The 22556-nt window shown below is 42.0% G+C and overlaps 1 protein-coding gene across 6 annotated transcripts in view; it reads left to right on the top strand.

The window, feature by feature from the left end:
* Positions 1-22556, top strand: part of SVOPL (SVOP like) — a 94324-nt gene that overhangs the window by 13287 nt on the left and 58481 nt on the right. For 5 of the 6 annotated variants that reach the window (XR_011504819.1, XM_070514355.1, XM_070514351.1 and 2 more), the window contains exons 4-8: positions 7242-7340; positions 12861-12932; positions 14744-14868; positions 18722-18785; positions 19783-19908. Coding sequence is in view for 5 of the 6 variants with exons in the window: in XM_070514355.1 (XP_070370456.1) it covers positions 7242-7340; positions 12861-12932; positions 14744-14868; positions 18722-18785; positions 19783-19908 (486 nt within the window). In the remaining variant the exon portion in view is untranslated. The remainder of the gene's footprint in view (positions 1-7241; positions 7341-12860; positions 12933-14743; positions 14869-18721; positions 18786-19782; positions 19909-22556) is intronic. The other variant, XM_070514369.1, reaches the window with a different exon arrangement.

The raw sequence follows: 22556 nt of genomic DNA, 5'->3' as shown, positions 1-22556 counted from the left end.
CGAGAATATGGAAAAGGAAAATGGAGCAGAGAGTGTGCTTAACGAAATTATTGAAGAGAGCTTCCCAAATCTAGGGATCAACGGAGAAATGTGTGTAGAGGAGCGTTTTAGATCTCCTAGATTTGTCAATGTAAAAAGACCTACTGCAAGGCACATAGTAGTAAAGTTGGCAAATAGGAATGTTAAGGAGAGAATACTCAGGGAAGTAAGAAAAAAAAGAGAATAACCTATAAAGGAGCCCCTATCAGACTGTCAGCGGATTTCTCTACAGAAACCCTACAAGCTAGGAGAGAATGGAGTGATATATTCAAAGCTTTAAAGGATAAAAACCTTCAGCCAAGAATACTCTATCCAGCAAGAATTTCCTTCAGATATGAGGGAGAAATTAAATCTTTTCCAGACAAACGGAAGTTAAGGGAATTTGTAACTAAAAGCCCTCCATTACAAGAAATCCTCAAGAAGGCTCTCATACTTGAAAAAAGAAAAAAGGGAGAAAGGGGACACAATCCACAGACTAGGGAGACCGATGGATAGAACCAGAACAGGATAGCAAATATTCAACTATAGCATTAGGGTAAAGGTAAGGAAACTACCAAAACAAGGACGATCTTAGCACTCTAACCACAAATTAATAAGACGAGTTGGAATAAAAAATGAAAATAATTATTTAGGAGGGGAAGAGCAAAGGGTCTAAATCAGTATTGGTCAAGTAGGTAAGAGACCACCAGAGAATAGACTATGTTATACACGAGATTCTAAATACAAACTTCAAGGTAGACACTAAAATAAAGTACAGAACAGAGTGACAAATCATAAATAAAGAAAAATCTAAGGAACCCAGCATAAGAAATTGCAGTATTAAATGGGTAGTCTAAAGCACACAGGAAAAGAAACACAGGAAAACAAGATAATGAGTGACAGATTAACAGCATTAAGTCCACATGCATCAATAATCACTCTCAATGTGAACGGATTGAACTCTCCAATAAAAAGACACAGAGTGGCAAAATGGATTAAAGAACAAGATCCAACAATTTGTTGCCTCCAGGAAACACACCTCAGCCCCAAGGACAAACACAGACTCAGGGTGAAGGGGTGGAGGACAATACTTCAAGCAAATAGCAAGGAAAAAAAGGCAGGTGTTGCAATTCTCATATCAGACCAAGTGGATTTCAAAATAAGACAGGTAAAGAGAGACACAGAGGGACAATATATAATGATCAAAGGGACACTTCATCAAGAAGAAATAACACTTATAAATATCTATGCACCCAACACAGGAGCACCGAGATTCATAAAGCAACTATTAACAGACCTAAAGGAAGATGTTAAAAACAACACAATAATAGTAGGGGACCTCAACACCCCACTCACATCAATGGACAGATCATCCAGACAGAAAATCAACAAGGAAATAGTGGAGCTAAATGAAAAACTAAAACAATTGGACTTAATAGACATATATAGATCACTTCACCCTGAAAGAGCTGAATACACATTCTTCTCAAGAGCACATGGAACATTCTCTAGGATAGACCATATGTTGGGAAACAAGGCAAGCCTCTACAAATTTAAAAACATTGAAATAATAACAAGCATCTTCTCAGATCATAGTGCTATAAGGCTAGAAATTAATTACAAGAAAAAAGCAGAGAAAGGCACAAAGATGTGGAGACTAAACAACACACTACTGAACAAGCAATGGATCATTGAAGAAATTAAAGAAGAAATAAAAAAATACCTGGAAACAAATGAAAATGATAGCATGCTATACCAACTCATATGGGATACAGCAAAAGCTGTATTAAGAGGAAAATTCATCGCAATACAGGCACATCTTAACAAACAAGAAAAATCCCAAATAAGCAACCTTAAAGCACACCTAACTGAACTAGAGAAAAAAGAACAAATGAAGCCCAAAGTCAGCAGAAGGAGAGAAATAATAAAAATCAGAGCAGAAATAAATACTATAGAAACGAAAAAGGCAGTAGAAAGGATCAATGAGACAAAGAGCTGGTTTTTTTGAGAAGATAAATAAAATTGACAAACCACTAGCCAGACTTACAAAGAAAAAAAGGGAGAAAGCTCAAATAAACAAAATCAGAAATGAGCGAGGAGAAATAACAGACTCTGCAGAAATACAACAGATTATAAGAGAATACTACAAAAAACTATATACCAACAGAATGGATAACCTAGAGGAAATGGATAAATTCTTGGACTCCTACAATCTCCCAAAACTCACTCAAGAAGAGGCAGACAATTTGAACAGACCAATCACAAGGAAAGAGATTGAAACAGCAATCAAAAACATCCCAAAGAATAAAACCCCAGGACCAGATGGCTTTCCTGGGGAATTCTACTAAACTTTCAGAGAGGATTTAATACCTATCCTTTTCAAGCTATTCCAAAAAATTAGGGAAGATGGAACACTTCCTAACACATTCTATGAGGCCAACATCACGCTGATACTAAAACCTGACAAGGACACCACGAAAAAAGAGAACTACAGGCCAATATCACTGATGAACGTAGATGCAAAAATTCTAAACAAAATTTTGACAACCAGAATTCAGCAATTCATCAAAAGAATCATACATCAGGATCAGGTGGGATTCATACCAGGGACACAGGGATGGTTCAACATCTGCAAATCAATCAACGTGATACACCACATCAACAAACTGAGGAATAAAAACCACATGATCATCTCAATAGATGCAGAGAAGGCATTTGACAAGATCCAACAGCCATTTATGATAAAAACTCTGAACAAAATGGGCATAGAAGGAAACTACCTCAACATAATAAAGGCCATATACGACAAACCCATAGCCAACATCATACTCAATGGGCAAAAACTGAACCCCATCCCCCTGAAAACAGGAACGAGACAAGGATGCCCTCTATCACCACTCTTATTTAACATAGTACTGGAGGTCCTGGCCAGAGCAATCAGGCAAGAAAAAGGAATAAAAGGAATCCAAATAGGGAGGGAAGAAGTGAAACTCTCGCTGTTTGCAGACGACATGATCTTATATATAGAAAACCCCAAAGAATCCATTGGAAAACTGTTAATCAACAACTACAGCAAAGTTGCAGGGTATAAAATCAATTTGCATAAATCAGTAGCATTTCTATACTCCAGTAATGAACCAACAGAAAAAGAACTCAAGAATACAATACCATTCACAATCGCAACAAAAAGAATAAAATACCTTGGGGTAAATTTAACTAAGGAAGTGAAGGACCTATATAATGAAAATTACAAGGCCTTTCTGAGAGAATTGGATGACGACATAAGGAGATGGAAAGACATTCCATGTACATGGATTGGAAGAATAAACATAGTTAAAATGTCCGTTCTACCTAAAGCAATCTACAGATTCAACGCCATCCCAATCAGAATCCCAATGACATTCTTTACAGAATTAGAACAAAGAATCCTAAAATTCATATGGGGCAACAAAAGACCCCGAATTTCTAAAGCAATCCTGAGAAAAAAGAACAAAACGGGAGGTATCACAATCCCTGACTTCAAAACATACTACAAAGCTACAGTAATCAAAACAGCATGATACTGGTACAAAAACAGGTGCACAGATCAATGGAACAGAATTGAAAGCCCAGAAATAAAACCACACATCTATGGACAGCTTATCTTTGACAAAGGAGCTGAGGGCATACAATGGAGAAAAGAAAGTCTTTTCAACATATGGTGCTGGGAAAACTGGAAATCCACATGTAAAAGAATGAAAATTGACCATTCTTTTTCACCATTCACCAAAATAAACTCAAAATGGATTAAAGACCTAAAGGTGAGACGTGAAACCATAAGGCTTCTGGAAGAAAATGTAGGCAGTACACTCTTTGACATCAGTATTAAAAGGATCTTTTCAGACACCATGCCTTCTCAGAGAGGGGAAACAATAGAAAGAATAAACAAATGGGACTTCATCAGATTAAAGAGCTTCTTCAAGGCAAATGAAAACAGGATTGAAACCAAAAAACAACCCACTAACTGGGAAAAAATATTTGCAAGTCATATATCTGACAAAGGCTTAATATCCATAATATATAAAGAACTCTCACAACTCAACCACAAAACATCAAACAACCCAATCAAAAAATGGGCTGGAGACATGAACAGACATTTCTCCAAAGAAGATATACTGATGGCCAATAGGCACATGAAAAGATGCTCATCATCGCTGATCATCAGGGAAATGCAAATCAAAACTACACTAAGATATCACCTTACACCCGTTAGAATGACAAAAATATCTAAGACTAATAGCAACAAATGTTGGAGAGGTTGCGGAGAAAAAGGAACCCTCATACACTGCTGCTGGGAATGCAAACTGGTGCAGCCACTATGGAAAACAGTATGGAGATTCCTCAAAAAACTAAAAATAGAACTACCATACGATCCAGCCATCCCACTACTGGGTATCTATCCAAAGAGCTTGAAGTCAGCAATCCCAAAAGTCCTATGCACCCCAATGTTTATTGCAGCACTGTTTACAATAGCCAAGACGTGGAAGCAACCTAAGTGTCCAGCAACAGACGAATGGACAGAGAAGATGTGGTACATATATACAATGGAATACTACTCAGCTGCAAAACAGAACAAAATCATTCCATTTGCAATAACACGGATGGACCTTGAGAGAATTATATTAAGTGAAATAAGCCAGCGAGAGAAAGATAATCTGTGTATGACTCCACTCATATGAGGAATTTAAAATTATGGACTAAGAACAGTTTAGTGGATACCAGGGGAAAGGTGGGGTGGGGGGTGGGCACAAAGGGTGAAGTGGTGCACCTACAACATGACTGACAAACATTAATGTACAACTGAAATTTCACAAGATTGTAACCTATCAATAACTCAATAAAAAAAAAAGAAAAAAAAATAAAAAGGAAGACGTGAGCTGGAGACGGCACATGACAAGTTCTGATGCGTCTCTCAGAACCCTTGCACTCTCAGGAGACAGTCTAGTATAGAGAGAGAGAAAGGCAAGACGTGTTCTAGTTCTCCTTTTAAAATAGCCAATAAATAAAACAGGGTAGAACATTTCTTCATCTATAAAGTAAGGTCTCACCGAGGCTCCAAATTTTTAAGATTCCATATTTCAAGGGCCTAGTAGGTATGAATGGGTAGGGTTTTATCATCAACTCTCCTTTCTTTCAACCAGAACATCTCCACTTCTGTTTTGCATATTTGGTTTCTAGTATGATTTCCTTTCATGGTCCCCTTGGCTTAAACAGTGTTGGAAACTCTCTGCATCTTTTACCTTCAAATACATTGGAAACTGTGTTTTCTTCCATAACAGCCCTCTAAAAAGTAAAAAGAAAATGGAGAAATTTTTTACCTCCCCAAATCAATCAAACCACCCATATAAAGGAAGTGCGTCTCTATTAGTTGTTACCTATATTAGACAGAGGGTGCCATTATACTCCTCTTCCAAGCAACAATTCTTACATCTATCTAGGTAGCCCTAGATGTTCATCTCCGATTCTCGTCCATGGAGATTGTATGTCTGTTGCATATTTACATTTGACGTTATTGCGAAATGGCTCCTGCTCTTCTTTGAGTCTTTTACGGGCTGCCTCAGTTCTTCCCAGCCCACCAGCTGGGAGAGGCTTTTGACCAGGCCTCCCCCTCCCTATCTCACACTCACAAAGGAAAAGAGAACTGTTTATTTGAGTGTGGTAACCAAATCCCTCCCCTGATCTTAGGGTGGGCTGTTTTGTGGATCAGGATCTTCTCATCAGAATAGATACGTTGACAGCAGTGGGCATGCCTCTTGTTCAGAGGCATTGGAGCAGTAGTTGGGTTTCAGGGCTTCATGTGACCAGGATGTGTGTAATAGCATCACAGGACTCCTGCGTCGTGGTCTTCTCTAAGGTCTTCCGTGAGGTCTTCTAAGACCTTCTGATAGAGTGCTGCTCCTCTATGCCCCCCTCCCTCCCTCCTGGCTGCTCCCTCTCCCATAAAGCTATTATATCAGAGTAGGACAGAGCCTTCTCTCTTATTGGCTTATTTCCTCCTAAGACATTTTAGTAGAGTGGAGTCCTGATTAATATTGACCCAACTGCTCTATATTACTGAGGAAGATAAGTTTAATAAATCAAACATTCTTCTGAGGTCATCATGCTACCTCTTATTCATGATACTTTTGGGGCTAAAACATACCAGCTATCTGAACTCCAAACACTACTATAATACTAAAAGGGGACAAGCCATTATGATATACTTCAAATTCCCACACATTAGCTAACATCACTATACCTTTTCCATCCCAGACCCCCAAGTTACACAAATACAAATTGTACCATAATAAATAATGCATACAAATATGCTATTGTTATCAACAGAACATGTCCCAAGTTCATGTTTCCTCCCTTTAATTCCCCCTTTTCCTTCCTGATACCTTGTCCCTGTCAATGATGTCATTATTCATCTCTTCCTCCAGACACAAAACCTCAGAATCGCCTTTGACTTCCTTCTTTATTATCCTGCACTGAATTTCTATCATCTATTTCTGTTTGTTCTTTCTATTCTTTTCTAGCATCTACTTCATCCTTTCCCTGGGAAGTAAACTCACCCTGGAATATATATGGATAGAGGATGATATTCAAACTTTCTATTGAAAGAAATATTTAGTAGCATATCTTACAGTGTTTACTAAGTAGACGTTTTTTCCTGATGATGAACTCATATTGTTTTGTACTTGTTGCTTTGTTGTTTTCTAGCTTTCACGAATCTTGCCTCCCCATCCTAGCTTCTTGAGATCAGGAATTATTTCAAAAATCCATTTGCAAGGGGTATGCCCTGAGATCTTCACTATGAAGAGTATAAAACAACAAAGCTGGGTTAATGTGGATGCTGGTGGTTAGTCAGATTCACTCCCTAGCGAAGTGACTGGCTTCCGTGCAACACCCTCACAGTGTTACAATGCGAATGCGTGGATCAGCAACGTCACAAGCAAATACGTGTCATAAATCTTTGAGGGCCTTCTCAAATCGTTCAAACTGTAAATGCTACATCCATGAAAACTAAAGTTCCATACTTCTTTATCCAACTAGCAGTGCTGAGTGGGTACACAACAGGTGCTCCCTAAGAGTGGGAGGGGTAGGAGGAGGTTAGGACTCGGAGGATGATGGACAGACAGACATCGGAAGAAGTAAAGACAGACTAGCACTTAGACATGTCACTTCCCTCCTTTTTCTTTAAGGTGGTTGAGGCCATGGAGATCATGTTAATAGCAGTTGTATCTCCCGTCATCCGCTGTGAATGGCAGCTGGAGAATTGGCAGGTGGCGTTAGTGACCACGGTGAGTTCCTGGTTCCTGTGCTGTGAATGAGCTAACTGAGGACCCAGAGATTCTGCTCCCCTGTCCCCATCCCACAGGGCCCAGAGCCAAAGGATACCTCACTGCTTGGTGTGTTGGCCTCCAAAGCTCATGGGTTTGCGGGACCAAACTAGCATTTGAGGCCTTTCTGCCCTTCCTGTTTTCCCCTGGGAAGCATAACCTTGAACTACTTATTTTCCAACTCCTGGCGAGAGCCCTGAAGAGATAAATGTGAATCAGAGAAAATGACCCTTGAGTCATGGGTTAGTTATGGCTTAACTAACTATTAACCGTTAGTTCAGATTACTAAGAGGCTACTTAGTTGGGCCATAGTCACTTAACCAATCACCAAATCACCCTCATTGAACTGTATTGTGTTACTCATCCAACTTTTCTCAAAGACTATTTGGAATAACCTTATGGTTGGACACTGAGTTTTGCCACAAAGTGGAATTAAGGATATCACCCATCATTCTTTCAAAAGGTACTTATTAAGTACCAATGAATTGCCAGTAGACTGCGTGTGTGCGTGTGTGCATGTGTGTTGGAGGGAGTACAAGCAGTTCCATGTTGTGTAAACAGAAAGTGAAGAAGAAGGTGCAATGGGAGGCAAGGTTGCAGAGACAGGCGGGGGCGGGAGGTGGCTCAGAGTCTGCCCGTGGACTCCATTCTGTAGACCACTGCAGGCCGCTACGCCCCAACTTGGGCTGAAGTGCGCAGCCCTTCAAGCAAAAAATAGTTGGCACAAATATGTATGACACTTTTTCAAATTACCGTTTTGTATAACAAAAATCAATTTTACCTAAAACGCGTCATTGACTTCATGGTCATTATGTATTCCTCATCAAATGAATATTAAAGTACACCTTTTATCATGCAGAGCTCTGCTAAGTCTTTTTGTAATCTCAAAAGAGGCTTTTCATGCATAAAAATGTTAGAGGCCACCCTGTGGATGATGGGGAGCCATTGAAGGGGTTTAAAGAGGGACACGGTCAGTTTCTAAGAACCCTGAGGAGAGACGGCTGGAGGGTAGATATGTTAGGAGGCTGTGGCAGTGGTGAAGTTACAGTGCGTGGAGGTGAGAAAGTGTGTTCTGGAAATAGTTAGGAGGTAACGTTAACTAAGGCGGCCACATCAGCCAAGGAGGTCAAAGAAACACAAGGCGAGGAGTAGAGCGTTGATTTACTTGGGTACTGAAGTTGGTTTTCACGAAGGCAGAACTTAGAGGGGCTAACATCCTCACCAAAAGAGGAGAGCATTTCGGGGGCAGGTTGATGGTGATGGGTAGAGGATGACAGAGTCAGATGGCAGAGGCCTTGAGGAGGATAAGGCTCCGTAAGAGAGTGCGAGTTATGGTCTGAGGCTGGCAGTGGAGAAAGCCCGAAGTTTCCCCCTGCCCCCTCAACCTTCCGGGGCTTGTGGGCAGAGAGCAGTGGAAGGCTTCAGGGGAGAGGGTGTCCCCACCTCTCACACACTCTTAACCAAATTTTACCTGGGAATTCTCAAGTGTTTTGGGAACCAGGAAAAATTCTCCCTCACCTGAGTAACTGATCTGAGCTCTCCTCTCAGATAATGTGTATTATATGCCCAGTAGTGTTTATTTCTGTGTCTTGGAGGCGAGGAAATTTGGAGGCCAGTTTTATGCCCAATCGTGGCAGCAAAGGTACAAATCTGCACTTATTCTCTTAGTTGCATTTCCCTCATGAAAATTCCTCTGTTATTAATCCTGTGGCATCTGCTCTTTTTTTTTTTAGAAAAGAGAGAAGGTACAAATTGCAATTAAGTGACTCCGCCATTTTTCATTTCCTGTTACACGTAAACTATAGTTGCAACTGAGAAAGTATTCCTTGTCAATCCTTGTACCCTGAGAGTGATTGCTGTGCAATTGTAACCGCTCCACAACCCGCATGTAGTGTGTCTTCGTTCCTGAGAATGTTGCATCTGTCACTTCCACAAAATTATGCTTATTTTCCTTGACTTACAATGGGGATATGTCCTGATAAATCCACCGCAAGTTGAAAATGCATTTAACATACCTAACCTACCAACCCATCATAACTTAGCCTAGCCTACATTGAATGTTCTCAGGACATTTACATTAGCCTGTGGTTGGGCAAAATCATCTAACACAAAGCCTATTTTATAATGAAGTGTTGAATATCTCATGTAATTGACTGCAGACTGTACTGATAGTGAGAAACAGAATGGCTGGACGGGTACAGCATGGTTATAGGTGTACCAGTGGTTGACACTTGTGATCATGTGGCTCCCTGGGAGCTGAGCCTGCTGCCCAGCATCATGAGAGAGGATCGGGACACATGTTGCTAGCCTGGGAAAAGATCAAAATTCAAAATTCGAAGTACTGCTTCGAATTCAGTTTCTACTGAATGCATATGGCTTTCACACCATCATACAATTGAAAAATCATAAATCAAACCATTGTAAGCCAGGGACTGTCTGTATTACATGGTAAATTTCTGTATTCACAGCTCCCATTTCATTGGTTACCTTTATATCATTTCTAATGGTGCCTAAAGAGGATCCTTAAAGGGCTGGCCCTGTGGCATTAGTGTTTAAGTTTGGCGCATTCTGCTCTGGCCGCCTGGGTGCACAGGTTTGGATCCTGGGTGTGGACCTACAGCACTTATCAGCCATGCTATGGCAGCAACCCACATACAAAATAGAGGAAGACTGGCACAGATGTTAGCTCAGGGTGAATCTTCCTCAAGCGAAAAAAAGAAGTGGCTCCTTAATATCAGCAGTAATGTGACTTCCCTTGTTAGGTGGGTCACAGCTCAGAAGACTTCTCTAGGTGATGAAACTCATCTAAGATGTGACTGTTTCCTGCTCTGAGTTCCTCATGTCCTCCTGTCCTTTACTCTCTGTCATCCTGGCTGTGGGTCCCATCGGACTTTGGCAACTGTCCTCTGAGCTCAGTGACCACAACCTCACTAATGGGAGGGGTGCAGAATGATTTAGCAAAGAGGCAACATTTTCACCATCTCCCGGGTTTCCCAGCTCCCAACTCCACATCCACTTTCTGGGTGAGCAGTTGTTAATGAGTAACCCAAGGACTGTGGGTGAACTATGTCCCCACGTTTTGTGAATAAGAGAGTTAGTGCTGAAGAAACAAAACTTCATGTGGTGCATAAATCAGAAACAGGAGAGTCATTTTAATACTAAAAATAAGTATCTGCAGAAAAGAGCAGACGCTCCAAAAGGCAAGATGGGGAGAGAGGGAGGGAGAGGGAGCTTTATGTCTCTATGCCATCTCCCACACAGGGTTACAGAGTTCACAAGCTTTGGGGTTCACATAACGTTTGAGTCAAGGTTCGTGTTCCAGACAGGCAGTAAACAACTCAATCTTATGAAAGTCATTTCTTTATACTGAGTGGAAAGAAAACAAGAAAGAAAATAAAAAATCTGCCACTTATGGGAGAGAATAGAGTAAATTTTAAATTTAATCTTATTTGACTATTTCCTTCACCTTTATTAATTGGCTAATTTATTATTTTTTTATTTCTTTTAGAGATTGGCACCTGAGCTAACAACTGTTGCCAACCTTTTTTTTTTCCCTGCCCAAATCCCCCCAGTACATAGTTGTATATTTTAGTTGTGGCTCCTTCTAGTTGTGGCATGTGGGATGCCGCCTCGGCATGGCCTGAGGAGCGGCGCCATGTCTGCGCCCAGGATCCGAACCAGCAAAACCAGGGCCACTGAATCGGAGCGCACGAACCCAATCACTCTGCCACAGAGCAGGAGCTGGCCCTTGGCTAATTTATTTGAATCCAGTTGCAATTTAGTCTGTTTACACAACACAGCATCTCAATAAACAAAAATATTTTAAGTCCATAGAGGCAGTTTCCTCCCTGCCTTAGGCGGTTTGTCTGTTGCTTCCTTTTATTCAAGTCTGGGAAAAAGAAAAACTGTTCGTTCACCTTTCTCTTCTTGGAGGAAATTTGATAATTTCTGGCTCCACAATAGAAACTACTTAAATTCAGGGGCACCCAAATGTTGGAATTCATCAACTGATATGATTTTTTAAAATATTGAGTGGTTGACATTAAAAAAATATATGTTTGACAAGTAAGGCCATTAGAAGAAGAGAAAAAGGTAGAAAATCTTGCCACCAATTACCATCACCTTTCAAAAAAGAAGGGCACATTACTACCAATAATCAGAAAGAAAATTATTCCAGATTGAAAAGAGGCCTTCATATTTAATAAATTTAGATTTATGAAAATGTATCACATTGTCCTTATTTTTACTGTTTTGCTGAGGACTGGTTAGATTTCATCACAGTGCAACATCCACCCCAGGACTTTCGTTTAGAAAGCATTAGCTTTTTCCCTCCCAGTCCATCCTAGAAAGAACGGTGCACAGAGGAAAAGCATAGCTTTTGTCTTTCAAGCATAGATATGATGGGTTTTTTGTGGGGGTTTTTTTGTTTTTGTTTTTTTGTTGAGGAAGATTCACCCTGAGCTAACATCCATGCCAATCTTCCTCTGTTTTTTGTATGTGGGCCACCAGCACAGCATGACTGCTAACAGAGTGCTGTAGTTCCACGCCTGGGAACCAAACCCTGGTTGCCAAAGCAGAGCTCACTGAACCTACCCGGGATGGCCCGACGTGATGGTTTTTTATAGTTCCCTGTGGAGGAAATGTGTTTGAGTCTTCCTTATGAGGAGTGAGGAAGGGAGAGAAAGGGAAAGCAAAGCAGGCAGCAGAGAGAAACAGAGTTTTTCACTGAAAAAGTGTTAGAAATGCCAGCTAACACCTGTCCTTTGATTTCCCTGGAAGCAATCAGTCAGGGATCTGACTAGAAAGGAAAGCAGGTGGCACTGGAACTGCTCGAAGCGGGAAAAATAAGCTTCCTGAAGGCACAGACGTCGGATCACAGCTCCGGCTGACTGAAAACGCTGGCATCGTCTCCAGGTTCTTGAATTTTTTCAGGGTAGGACCAGCCATTGTGAGAACAAGTAAGGAAAAGAAGTGCGTTTATTAGTTTTGAAGAGTGTTTCTAAATGAATGATGGGTTTTGGTATTTGTTTAAAGTTTATGTTCACCTGTAGTAACATAAAGGAGACTCCTTCTGGAAGTCTCAACTTGTGTGTGGAATAAGGCAGAGCACACACGACTATATTTTCATCTTTTTCTGTAATTAAAATGGAAATTTACAATTATACGTCTGAGCAGAGTGGGCCAATGCCGTCATCTCGGATCAGAGGGGCAGCAGATTCCTGCTCCTTCGACCCCCGTTTCCACCTGGTGGCAGTGTCGCCAGGCACGCGGTCAGCCGATGAGACGCCTCAGCCTCTGACGCCTGGACGTGTGAAACAGGACTCAGGGTTGTGCTTTGTGAGAACCGTTTCTTCAAGTCCCACCCCTCACGTCCCAGTCTACTTTTAGTGAAGATGCGTGAAGCATGCATGAATTCATGCAGTGAATTAGCGGATCATAACAACTCTGTTTAGAGGATCATTTCTCTCGCCCCACCTACAGATGGTGTTTTTTGGCTACATGGTATTCAGCATCGTCTTCGGCCTCTTGGCTGACAGATATGGCCGCTGGAAGGTAGGTTGGTCTCGAAGGGTGATTTGGGATTTTCTCTCGTGTATTCCTCTGTGGCCATGTCACCCCTGCTCTTTACTGGACATTTCTCTCTGAACACCCAAGACAGAAAGTGCGGAAGTGTCCTTCTCTGACATCACAGGCCTGGGTTCCGGGCTTGCCTTCTTGTTTTCTCGTCTTTCCCTAAGGTCCCTCTCCGACCTCATCCCCGGTGTGATGGGTACGGAGGCGATGGATGCGCAAAGTTAGCACACATTATGATGTGGGAACTTCCACATATAAACGTAAGAAGCTTCACATTAGCCAACGTTGATATAGCTTTGGAACTAAGCCGCTTGCTCAAGGTCACACACCTACTGAGATTAAACATCAGGACACGGACCCATGTCTTCTGATTACAAACCCAGATCTCTCTTCTTTTCTAGTCTGATTTCTAGTGGGGAAGGCCTTTCTAAGGGGAAACACAAAGGGAGAAGCTCCCAACGAAAACATTAACAGAATTGGCTGTATGTTTTGAAGCACACAAAATAAATATCATAGACTCATAAATTAATCAGACAGCACAAGTATCTCAAAAAATGTGAAGAGTACGAAAAGGCATTTTATAAAAGAAGAAATACGGGACCAGCCGTTAGGTGCACATGTCCGCTTCAGCGGCTCGGGGTTCGCCATTTCGGATCCCAGGCAAGGACATGGCACCGCTTGGCAAGCCATGCTGTGGCAGGTGTCCCACATATAAAGTAGAGGAAGATGGGCATGGATGTTAGCTCAGGGCCAGTCTTCCTCAGCAAAAAGAGGAGAATTGGCAGCAGTTAGCTCAGGGCTCATCTTCCTCAAAAAAAAAGAGGAAAAAGAAATACAAATGGTCGAGAAACCTTGAAAAACATTCAGTCAGAGGAGTTAGCAAAAGCAAAATTACAAAACAAGACAAAAGTTTTGTGTATCGAATGCGTATCAAACATCAAATCTATAAGGAATTTTTCTTTGTCTTAAAGACCCTGCAAGTTTACGGACACTCCCATGTACTATTGGTGAAATTTTTCTCATCATCAGCTTGGCAGTATGAATTAAGAATTTTGAGGATATCCATTCTCCTAACCTGATAATTTGCCTTCCAGAAATCTAGCCTGTTGAGATCATCAGAGAACCACAAAGATTTATGCATAGGCATCGTCACAGCTGATTTTAATAGCAAGAAAATGTGAAAAAACCTCAGCATTCAACAATTGGGGAAAGGTTGATGCATAACATTACATGTATTGTAGTATATCTTTCCACTAGAATGTTTTGCAGCCATTAAAAATACGCTTTCCCTTACACACAGGGGAAATAGGATAAAACTGTGTCAAGAGTATTCTCTCTGGGATGCAGAATCAAGGGTGATTTAAATATTTTTATTGATCTTTTTCTACTATGAACTTGTATTATTCTTATAATTAGAGAAAAAATTAAATTTTCTCCTTATACACATTCCAACACAATGCTCCATTGTGTTCCTGACACCCCTGTGAGCAGGGCTGGCAAGTTTTTGCATTCGGATTTACAAGTTCAGGTTCCCGCTACCTGTGAGGGTGGACGCAGCTGGGCAGTTTTGAAGAACGGTCTAAACTCAGAACGTCTGGGCTTTCAGACAATTGAAAGGCATGGATTGTATTGTCTGCTGGTTGTGTGAGATCAGTGGGCTGGCTGTAGGTTAGCTCTTCAGAGAAGCAGACATCTGGCTGAAAACTAAAAATCACCTTTAGAAGTTAGGTTTCCTCCCCTACTTTCCATTGAGACAGGTCCCATTAATATGTCTCCTTTTGTTGCTTCAGATTTTGCTCATCTCCTTCCTGTGGGGAGCCTACTTCTCCTTGCTGACCTCTTTCTCTCCCTCGTACATCTGGTTTGTCTTCCTGCGGACAATGGTGGGCTGTGGCGTGTCCGGCCATGCGCAAGGGTAAAGTCTTCCCCTAGAGGATCCTTGAGAGAGATGTGTGCTCACCCACCGATACTTACACCTACACTGTGCTTAATGGACTCATAGCATCAATAAGTTGCAAATGTATAGACTTCTCTTGTGCTAATTATTTTTGAGCTTTTTAAAAAAGTGATGGCTGCTTATTCCACTAGAAACTATTTGCTCATCAAAACGATGTTTGATGGTGTGGCTAGCGGACTGCTAGATTGAGCGTGTGTTAACTTTTTGGTTCCTAAGGCTGATGATTATTTTTTAGATGAATAATATTTTGTTAGACTGAATGGGAACAAAAAGTGCCATGTTAGGTAGGTAACAAAAATATCAACCCAAACACCATCTATTAATTTCTTGAGAATTTGAGGGAAGAGTTTAGCTTGACCGTAAGCACCTTTAACATTTAGGAACAACCGTTTTACAGTGCCATTGCCCTGTAATTTAAGACTGTGTCAAAGTGAATTTGCAAAGCAGGCTGAGATGTGTTGAAAGAGCGGTGCTGCGGCTTGTCTTTCTTCTGCCCTTGGATAGGTGTGCAATATCTTATTGTGCACGGGCAGGAAAGTTGTTATGCTAAATGTTCAGCAACTTGGGAGCCTCCCTTTAATTAACAGGACCCCTCAGGCTATTCTCTCCCCAGGGCCTTGGAGCAAGTTACCCTTAGAATGTATTAGGAGATGTCAAAGCACCTAATTATTACCTTAATGTGTTAGGGAAAGAATTGTTCTTCCCTGGGGCATGAGTTAAGCACCACTCTGAGTTTTGAAGGCATAGAAGAAAAGAAGTTAGGTAGAATTTTAAAACATCCCTCAGGCAGCCCGATAAATATGGTAAACCCCCCAAATTCTGGCTAATAACTGCAACAGAGAAGAGCGATTAGAACACTGATGGAATATGATTCCACTTATTCTTGTACTCACAGATTTAACATGTACCTAATTAGAAACCTGTGCCGTGATTGTCATCATTAGTTGGGGAAACTGTCTTCTCTTGGATGTATTTTAATTTCCTGAGTGTGTCTTAGAAAAGAGAATCAGGCTTAGCAAAACATTTTGCCAACATTTCTCTTGGCAAAAGAGATAAGGCTAATATCTCTTCAGTGGTAAGAGAACTTTGGGAATAGATTACTTTGACTTTCAACAATTTTGGGAATAAAAATGTAAACAAAAGAGTAGTTGTAAGTTTACTTCGTATTGTCCTCTTACGTGTATATTAGCTGTAACAATTATATATATATATTTTTTTATAATTTATTTTTTTAAGGTTATAAAAGTTAACATCCTTGTGAAATTACAGTTGTACATTATTATTAGTCATGTTGTAGTTACACTACTTTACCCCTAGTGCCCTCCCCCCACTCCCCTTTCCCCTGGCAACTACCGATCAGTTCTCTTTGTCTATACGTTAACTACCACCTATAAGTGGAGTCATACCGAGTTCGTCTTTCTCTGTCTGGCTTATTTCACTCAACATAATACCCTCAAGGTCTATCCATGTTGTTGTGAATGGGACAACTTTGTCCTTTTTTATGGCTGAGTAGTATTCCATTGTATATATATACCACAACTTCTTTATCCAATCATCAGTTGCTGGGCACTTAGGTTGGTTCCACGACTTGGCTATTGTGAATAATGCTGCAATGAAGATAGGGGTGCATAGAGCTTCTGAAATTGCTGATTTCAGGTTCTTAGGATATATACCCAGTAGTGGGATGGCTGGGTCATAAGGTATTTCTATTCTTAACTTTTTGAGGAATCTCCATACTGTTTTCCATAGTGGCTGCACCAGTTTGCATTCCCACCAACAGTGTATGAGGGTTCCCTTTTCTCCACAGCCTCTCCAACATTTGTCACTCTTGGTTTTGGATATTTTTGCCATTCTAACAGGTGTAAGGTGATATCTTAGTGTAGTTTTGATTTGCATTTCCCTGATGATTAGTGATGATGAGCACCTTTTCATGTGTCTATTGGCCATCTGTATATCTTCTTTGGAGAAATGTCTGTTCATGTCCCCTGCCCATTTTGTAATTGGGTTATTTGATTTTTTATTGTTGAGTTGTGTGAGTTCTTTATATTATGGAGATTAACCCTTTATCGGATAAATAACTTGTGAATATTTTTTCCCAATTAGTGGGCTGTTTTTTTGTTTCAATCCTGTTTTCCCTTGCCTTGAAGAAGCTCTTTAGCCTGATGAAGTCCCATTTGTTTATTCTTTCTATTGTTTCCCTCACGTGAGGGGTTATGGTGTCCGAAAAAATTCTTTTGAAGCTGATGTCAAAGAATGTGCTGCTGATATTCTCTTCTAGAAGACTTATTGTTTCAGGCCTAATCTTTAAGTCTTTGATCCATTTTGAGTTTATTTTAGTAAATGGTGAAAAAGAATGGTTGATTTTCGTTCTTTTACATGTGGCTATCCAGTTTTCCCAGCACCATTTGTTGAAGAGACTTTCTTTCCTCCATTGTAGGCCCTCAACTCCTTTGTCAAAGATTAGCTGTCCATAGATGTGTGGTTTTATTTCTGGGCTTTCAATTCTGTTCCAAGTAACAATTATATTTTGATGTTTGATTGCCTAGGAAAAACTCTCTTCTGTTTTCCTTTACACACGTGCACTCACTGCTTCTGACAATACTTCACTTCTTTTTTTTAACAATACTTTACTTCTAACACTGATGTGTGGATTTTTTTCCCACACCAACCAATTCTCTGACACCAACTGGATGTCCTACAATTCAATTCCATTCTGACTCTAACCAGAGTTAGGGCAGAACTCACAGGTTAAGGGCCCAGTCCCTTAGACGGTCCCCTACTTCAGGCACCACTGGCAAGTAGTAGATCCTTAGCTTACCCACCACTTCCGTCCAATCGGCTACAAAGTGGAAGTTCCTGGGACTTTGTGCTTGGATTTGAGCAATTGCTAGAGTGGTGGACACAACTCAGGAAAACAGTTTACTTACTATTGCAAAAGGAGTATTTATTACAAAGGATATTTGAAAGGATACAAATGAACAGCCAGATGAACAGATACGTAGGGTGAGGTCCAGAAGGGTCCCAAGCACCTTCGAATGATGGAAGCCCAGGAGCTTCTGTCTTTGCAGAGTTGGGGTGTACCACTCTCCTCACACGTAGACGTGTTCACCAACCTGGAAGCTCTCTGACCCTTCTGTGTTAGGGATTTTTATGGAGGCTTCACCGTGTAGGCATGATTGATCATTTATTCATTTTCCAGCCTCTCTCCTCTCTCTGGAGGATGGAGGAGTAGGCTGAAAGTTCCAAGCTCCTTCACAGCAACGTGGATGGACCTCGAGGGTATTATGTTAAGCGAAATAAGCCAGTCAGAGAAAGACGAACTCTATATGACTCCACTCATAGGTGGAAGTTAATATATTGACAAGGAGATCTGATCGGTGGTTACCAGGGAAAAGGGGGGGTGGGGGGAGGGCACAAAGGGGGAAGTGGTGTACCCACAACATGACTAACAATAATGTACAACTGAAATCTCACAAGGTTGTAATCTATCATAACATTAATAATAAAAAAAAAAAATTCCAAGCTCCTAATCATGGCTTGGTCTTTCTAGTGACCAGCCCCCATTCAGAAGTCCACCAAGAGTCACCTCATTAGAACAAAAGATGGTTCTATTCCCCAGGAAATTCTAAGGGTTTCAGGAGCTCTGGGTCAGAAACCAGAGTCAAAGGCCAAATATTAGCGGGAAGCACAATGATGAATGTCTGTGTTTTTTAATTCTTTATCTCTGTGACAAGAAAAATTACGATTGTTATCAAAAGTTATTTGGTTTTATAAAAGTGCAATGATTGTGTCTTCCCTGCTTCCTGTTTAGGCTAATCATAAAGACGGAATTTTTGCCTACAAAATATCGAGGCTACATGCTCCCCTTGTCTCAGGTAAGGGGCCACAGGAATTCTCCCCAGTCTTCTGATACTATGGGATATGACGTACATGGTTTTCCTCCTGGCCAGTTGATTGTTCTTTGATTAGCACACCGCCTATTGCTTGGTACCAGCCAAAGAGTATTGGAAATGCTTGATGCCAGAGGTCCAGTTCCAAGGTTTTCTCAGCCAGGACTTTATCATCCAACAGTAGCGTTTAGAACACAGTAACCCCTTCCTCAATAACCAGGGAACCTTGCAATGGCTGGTTTCACTGGAATGATAGAAGCCCAGGAATGCACATGAGAGGAACTTTCTCCCCTCGCTGAGTCTTCAGTGGAGAGACTCAGCTACTATCCCTTTCAGGGCATGGCACTTCCCTTCCAAGGGTACTGGTGTATGCAAGTCTGTAGCTGAACAAAGTTAGTTGCTCTGTCATCTATGTTCCTATTTGTCACATTCTGTGGTGATTTCCATTATTAAATGGTGAATTCCTGCAAGGTAGGGATTCTATTGTGTTCATCTTTGTATCTTCCTAGTATTGAGCATCATTTTTGGCACACGGTAGGTACCGATAAATGTTTGCTGAAAGAAACACAGGACTTTGAGAAGCAATGAAAGCAATGTGCTGAAAATATCTTTTAAAAATCCTTTTCCCTACTTGCAAGTCTTGCATTATAATAAAATCTTTTTCCTTCACCTCTAAAAAAAAAAAAGTTACTGTCTTGGGGCCCGGATTTTTAAAACTTTGGTGACATTACTGTCCTCTGTCTAGCTGAGTCTCCCACTTACATGTAAGCAAACTGAGCCACAGAGAACTGCAGTGACTTTCTCAATTCATCCAAATCCTGGAGGTAGTCCTGGGAGGAGAACCTGAACCTTCCGCCCCTCAGTCAAAGACTCCCAGCTCGCCCTGTCATACTGGTAAACTGTTAGGCAGGGCGGCTCCTGAGAGCGGAAATGTTGAGCACATTTGATAGGAGGAATTTTAATCTTCCATTTCTCTCCCTAGGTTTTCTGGCTTGCTGGCTCCCTGCTTATCATCGGCTTGGCCTCTGTGGTCATCCCCACCATTGGGTGGCGTTGGCTCATCCGCATCGCCTCCATTCCTGGCATCATCCTCATCATGGCCTTCAAGGTGAGGGAGCTAATGGGGCATGAGGAAGCTCACCCTTCTTGTCCTCCTTTCCAGCTGGCCCAGTGGCCTTTTTGCCCCAGAGATATCTTAATCATATCCACCTCTTTCCTTTATCCCAGAATCTGTCTCAATCAGCTTGCATCCCTCACCCCCTTTAGCCTGCCTTATCATTTATTCCTGGAAGTCTCTTCTGATAACTTGACCCTATTTGGGCTGACCTCTCTCTAACCTCTAGTCCTCATGCCTTTTACATGTTCTCAGGCCACAGTGGACCTGCTAGTTTGTTCTCCTTCTAACCTATAAGCTGTTCAACTGTAGAATGATCATCTTCCTTAGCTTCTAGTAGAATTCTGCTCATTGTTCCAAGACAAAGTTGGCAGCTCAGTGGAACTGGGATCTGTTTTCTGTTTGTGTCACCTACCCCATGGAATCAAAGTATTTCAGAATTCAGAAGGGTCCTTAGAGTCATTTATTCTAAACCTCCGCCAATGCAGGTATCCCCTGTCTCTGCCAGAACACGCCCAGCTTCAGGAAATGACCACTTTATAGACACCACAGCAGCTGCCAGCTCCAGGCAGCCCTGGCTGTTGGGAAGCTCTTTCTTGTGTTGAGCGGAACTTGCCTCCTCAAGAATTTACCTGGGGTCTTAGTACTTCTGTCTGGAAAACGGAGGTCTATCTTCAAGATGATATCCCTCAAAATATTTCAGAATCCGGCTCAACCAAGGCTTCCCTTCTCTAAACTAAACAAGACCATTACCTTCGACTCTTTCTCACAGCACCTGGTCCCACAGCCCTGTCTATTTTCTTCTGGATGAAGCCAGTTGGTCAGTGTCTTCTCTGAAGAGGACTCTTGCTCAGCCTCACACACAGGCCCCAGGTGCTCTGGAGCCGGGGGCTTAGCGGGCCTGCTGCTTCCTGTGAGCAGACTGTCTGCCTCTGTTTGTGCGGCCTAAGACTGCGTGGCTTCTTAGCCAGCTTCACCCCACAGTTGGACTTAGGATTAGCTACAACCCCAAGATCTGTTCTAAGTAAGTTGTTTCCAAGCCTGGACACCTGAAACCTGTAATTGGGGATGGATATGTTTTCTTAAATCCCAATGTAGCACTCTACTTTCAAATAGTCACATTTCGTCATGTGGCTTTAGCCCCATATCCCATATTGCCTGGGTTTACCGCTAGGGAGGCAGTGCGGTCTGTTGGTTCTGGAACCAGACTATCTAGACAAGAGTCCTGGCTCTACCATCCTGGGCACATCATGCCCCCCCCCCGCCTTTGTGCCTAATGAATAGTGTGTATCTCGTAGGGCTGTTGTGAGTGTCAGCTTAGAAAAAAGAGGCAATTGCAAAACAAAAGGAGAGCGTTTATTTGGGGTCTTAGAACTGAAATTCGGGCAACACAAATTCTGGCAGCAGCCAGAAAAATGTCCCCTTGAGGAGTAAAACTCAGGAGTTTTTATTAGCAAAAAGGAGAGCCCAGAACAATCTCTCCAGTGGTTTGGTAGGGAGCGTAAATTTATGTTACAGTTCGTTGGCTTACTCAAGGACATCTTGTTGCTACCAGAAAAAGTATATTTTGCAGTCCTTCAGAAAGTCCTTCCTCAGCAAATAACTCCCTTTTGGCAAGTCAGCAAGGTCAGCACAGTTTCATTTTTTTTTTAACAACTCATTTCACATGAGGATTAAACAAGATCGACTATAAAACTCTCTTCATTTGGTGCCTGGAACATGAACAGTATTCCATGTGTGTCGGCTGTGGAGCTTTTAAAAAATCATTATTTTGAATCTTGATCTTGTCGTTTAGTTCTTCACTCTCACGTTGAGTATAGACCAGGCTCAGCACAGATTCCAAGGCTAAAAAGATACACAAGACACAGTTGAAGCCTTTAAGGAGCTCTAGCCAATCAGAGAGAGATGGATACAAATGCAAAAAGCGATAATACCACCTTGACTTGGACAAGTGCTGGAACAGCTCAAGTTCTGTGGGTGCTCAGCGGAGAGAGTGGTTTATTCCAGTGGGGTTACGCTGTTGAATTTGGACCTTGTGGAGTAGAACAGACTGCCTCGGACAGCCAGAGAGTGTGGTGAGGGCACTTTGGCAGGACTGATGCACAAGCCCGGTCACGAAGGTGTGAAAATGCAGGGAGGCTGGAATGGTGGAGTCAGGGGTGCTGGTGGCAGACAGCCTGTGTCCAGATTATGAAGGGCCTCGAAGGCCGGGGGTGCTGGAGGTGTGGAAGGGGTTACGTGCCGGGAAGCTGGCACGTGGCAGTGTGGACCCTGGGCGAGAGGGAAGACTGAAAAGGCGAGAAAAGCAGTTAGAAAGTGTTGGAATAATCTCACTGGGAGATGAGGAGGACGTGAACAGCCTGCTGGCCGTGGGAATGGGGAGGAGGGTGCTGCTGGGGGAGACGCTTGTGTGAGGAAGAACCAACCAGCCTTGACTGGGTGTGAGGCATGGGGCGCAGGGGACAGCCCAAGTTGATTCTCAAGGTCCCAGCTTCTGTGGAGGCCTGTACTATTTTCTGAGTGTGGTGTTTAAAGTATTGAACAGTCAGGGGGCTGAGGGCCTCGACAAATAGGACTGATTCCCTCCACCTCATGGGTGCTGGAGGCCCCTGCCGTGATCACCCTTTAGGATGTTGTGATAT

Source organism: Equus asinus, chromosome 1 (genome assembly GCF_041296235.1).
Source record: "Equus asinus isolate D_3611 breed Donkey chromosome 1, EquAss-T2T_v2, whole genome shotgun sequence".
NCBI lineage: Eukaryota > Metazoa > Chordata > Mammalia > Perissodactyla > Equidae > Equus > Equus asinus.
Note: the sequence above shows the minus strand (reverse complement) of the source record. Positions and strands in the feature narration are given on the sequence as shown.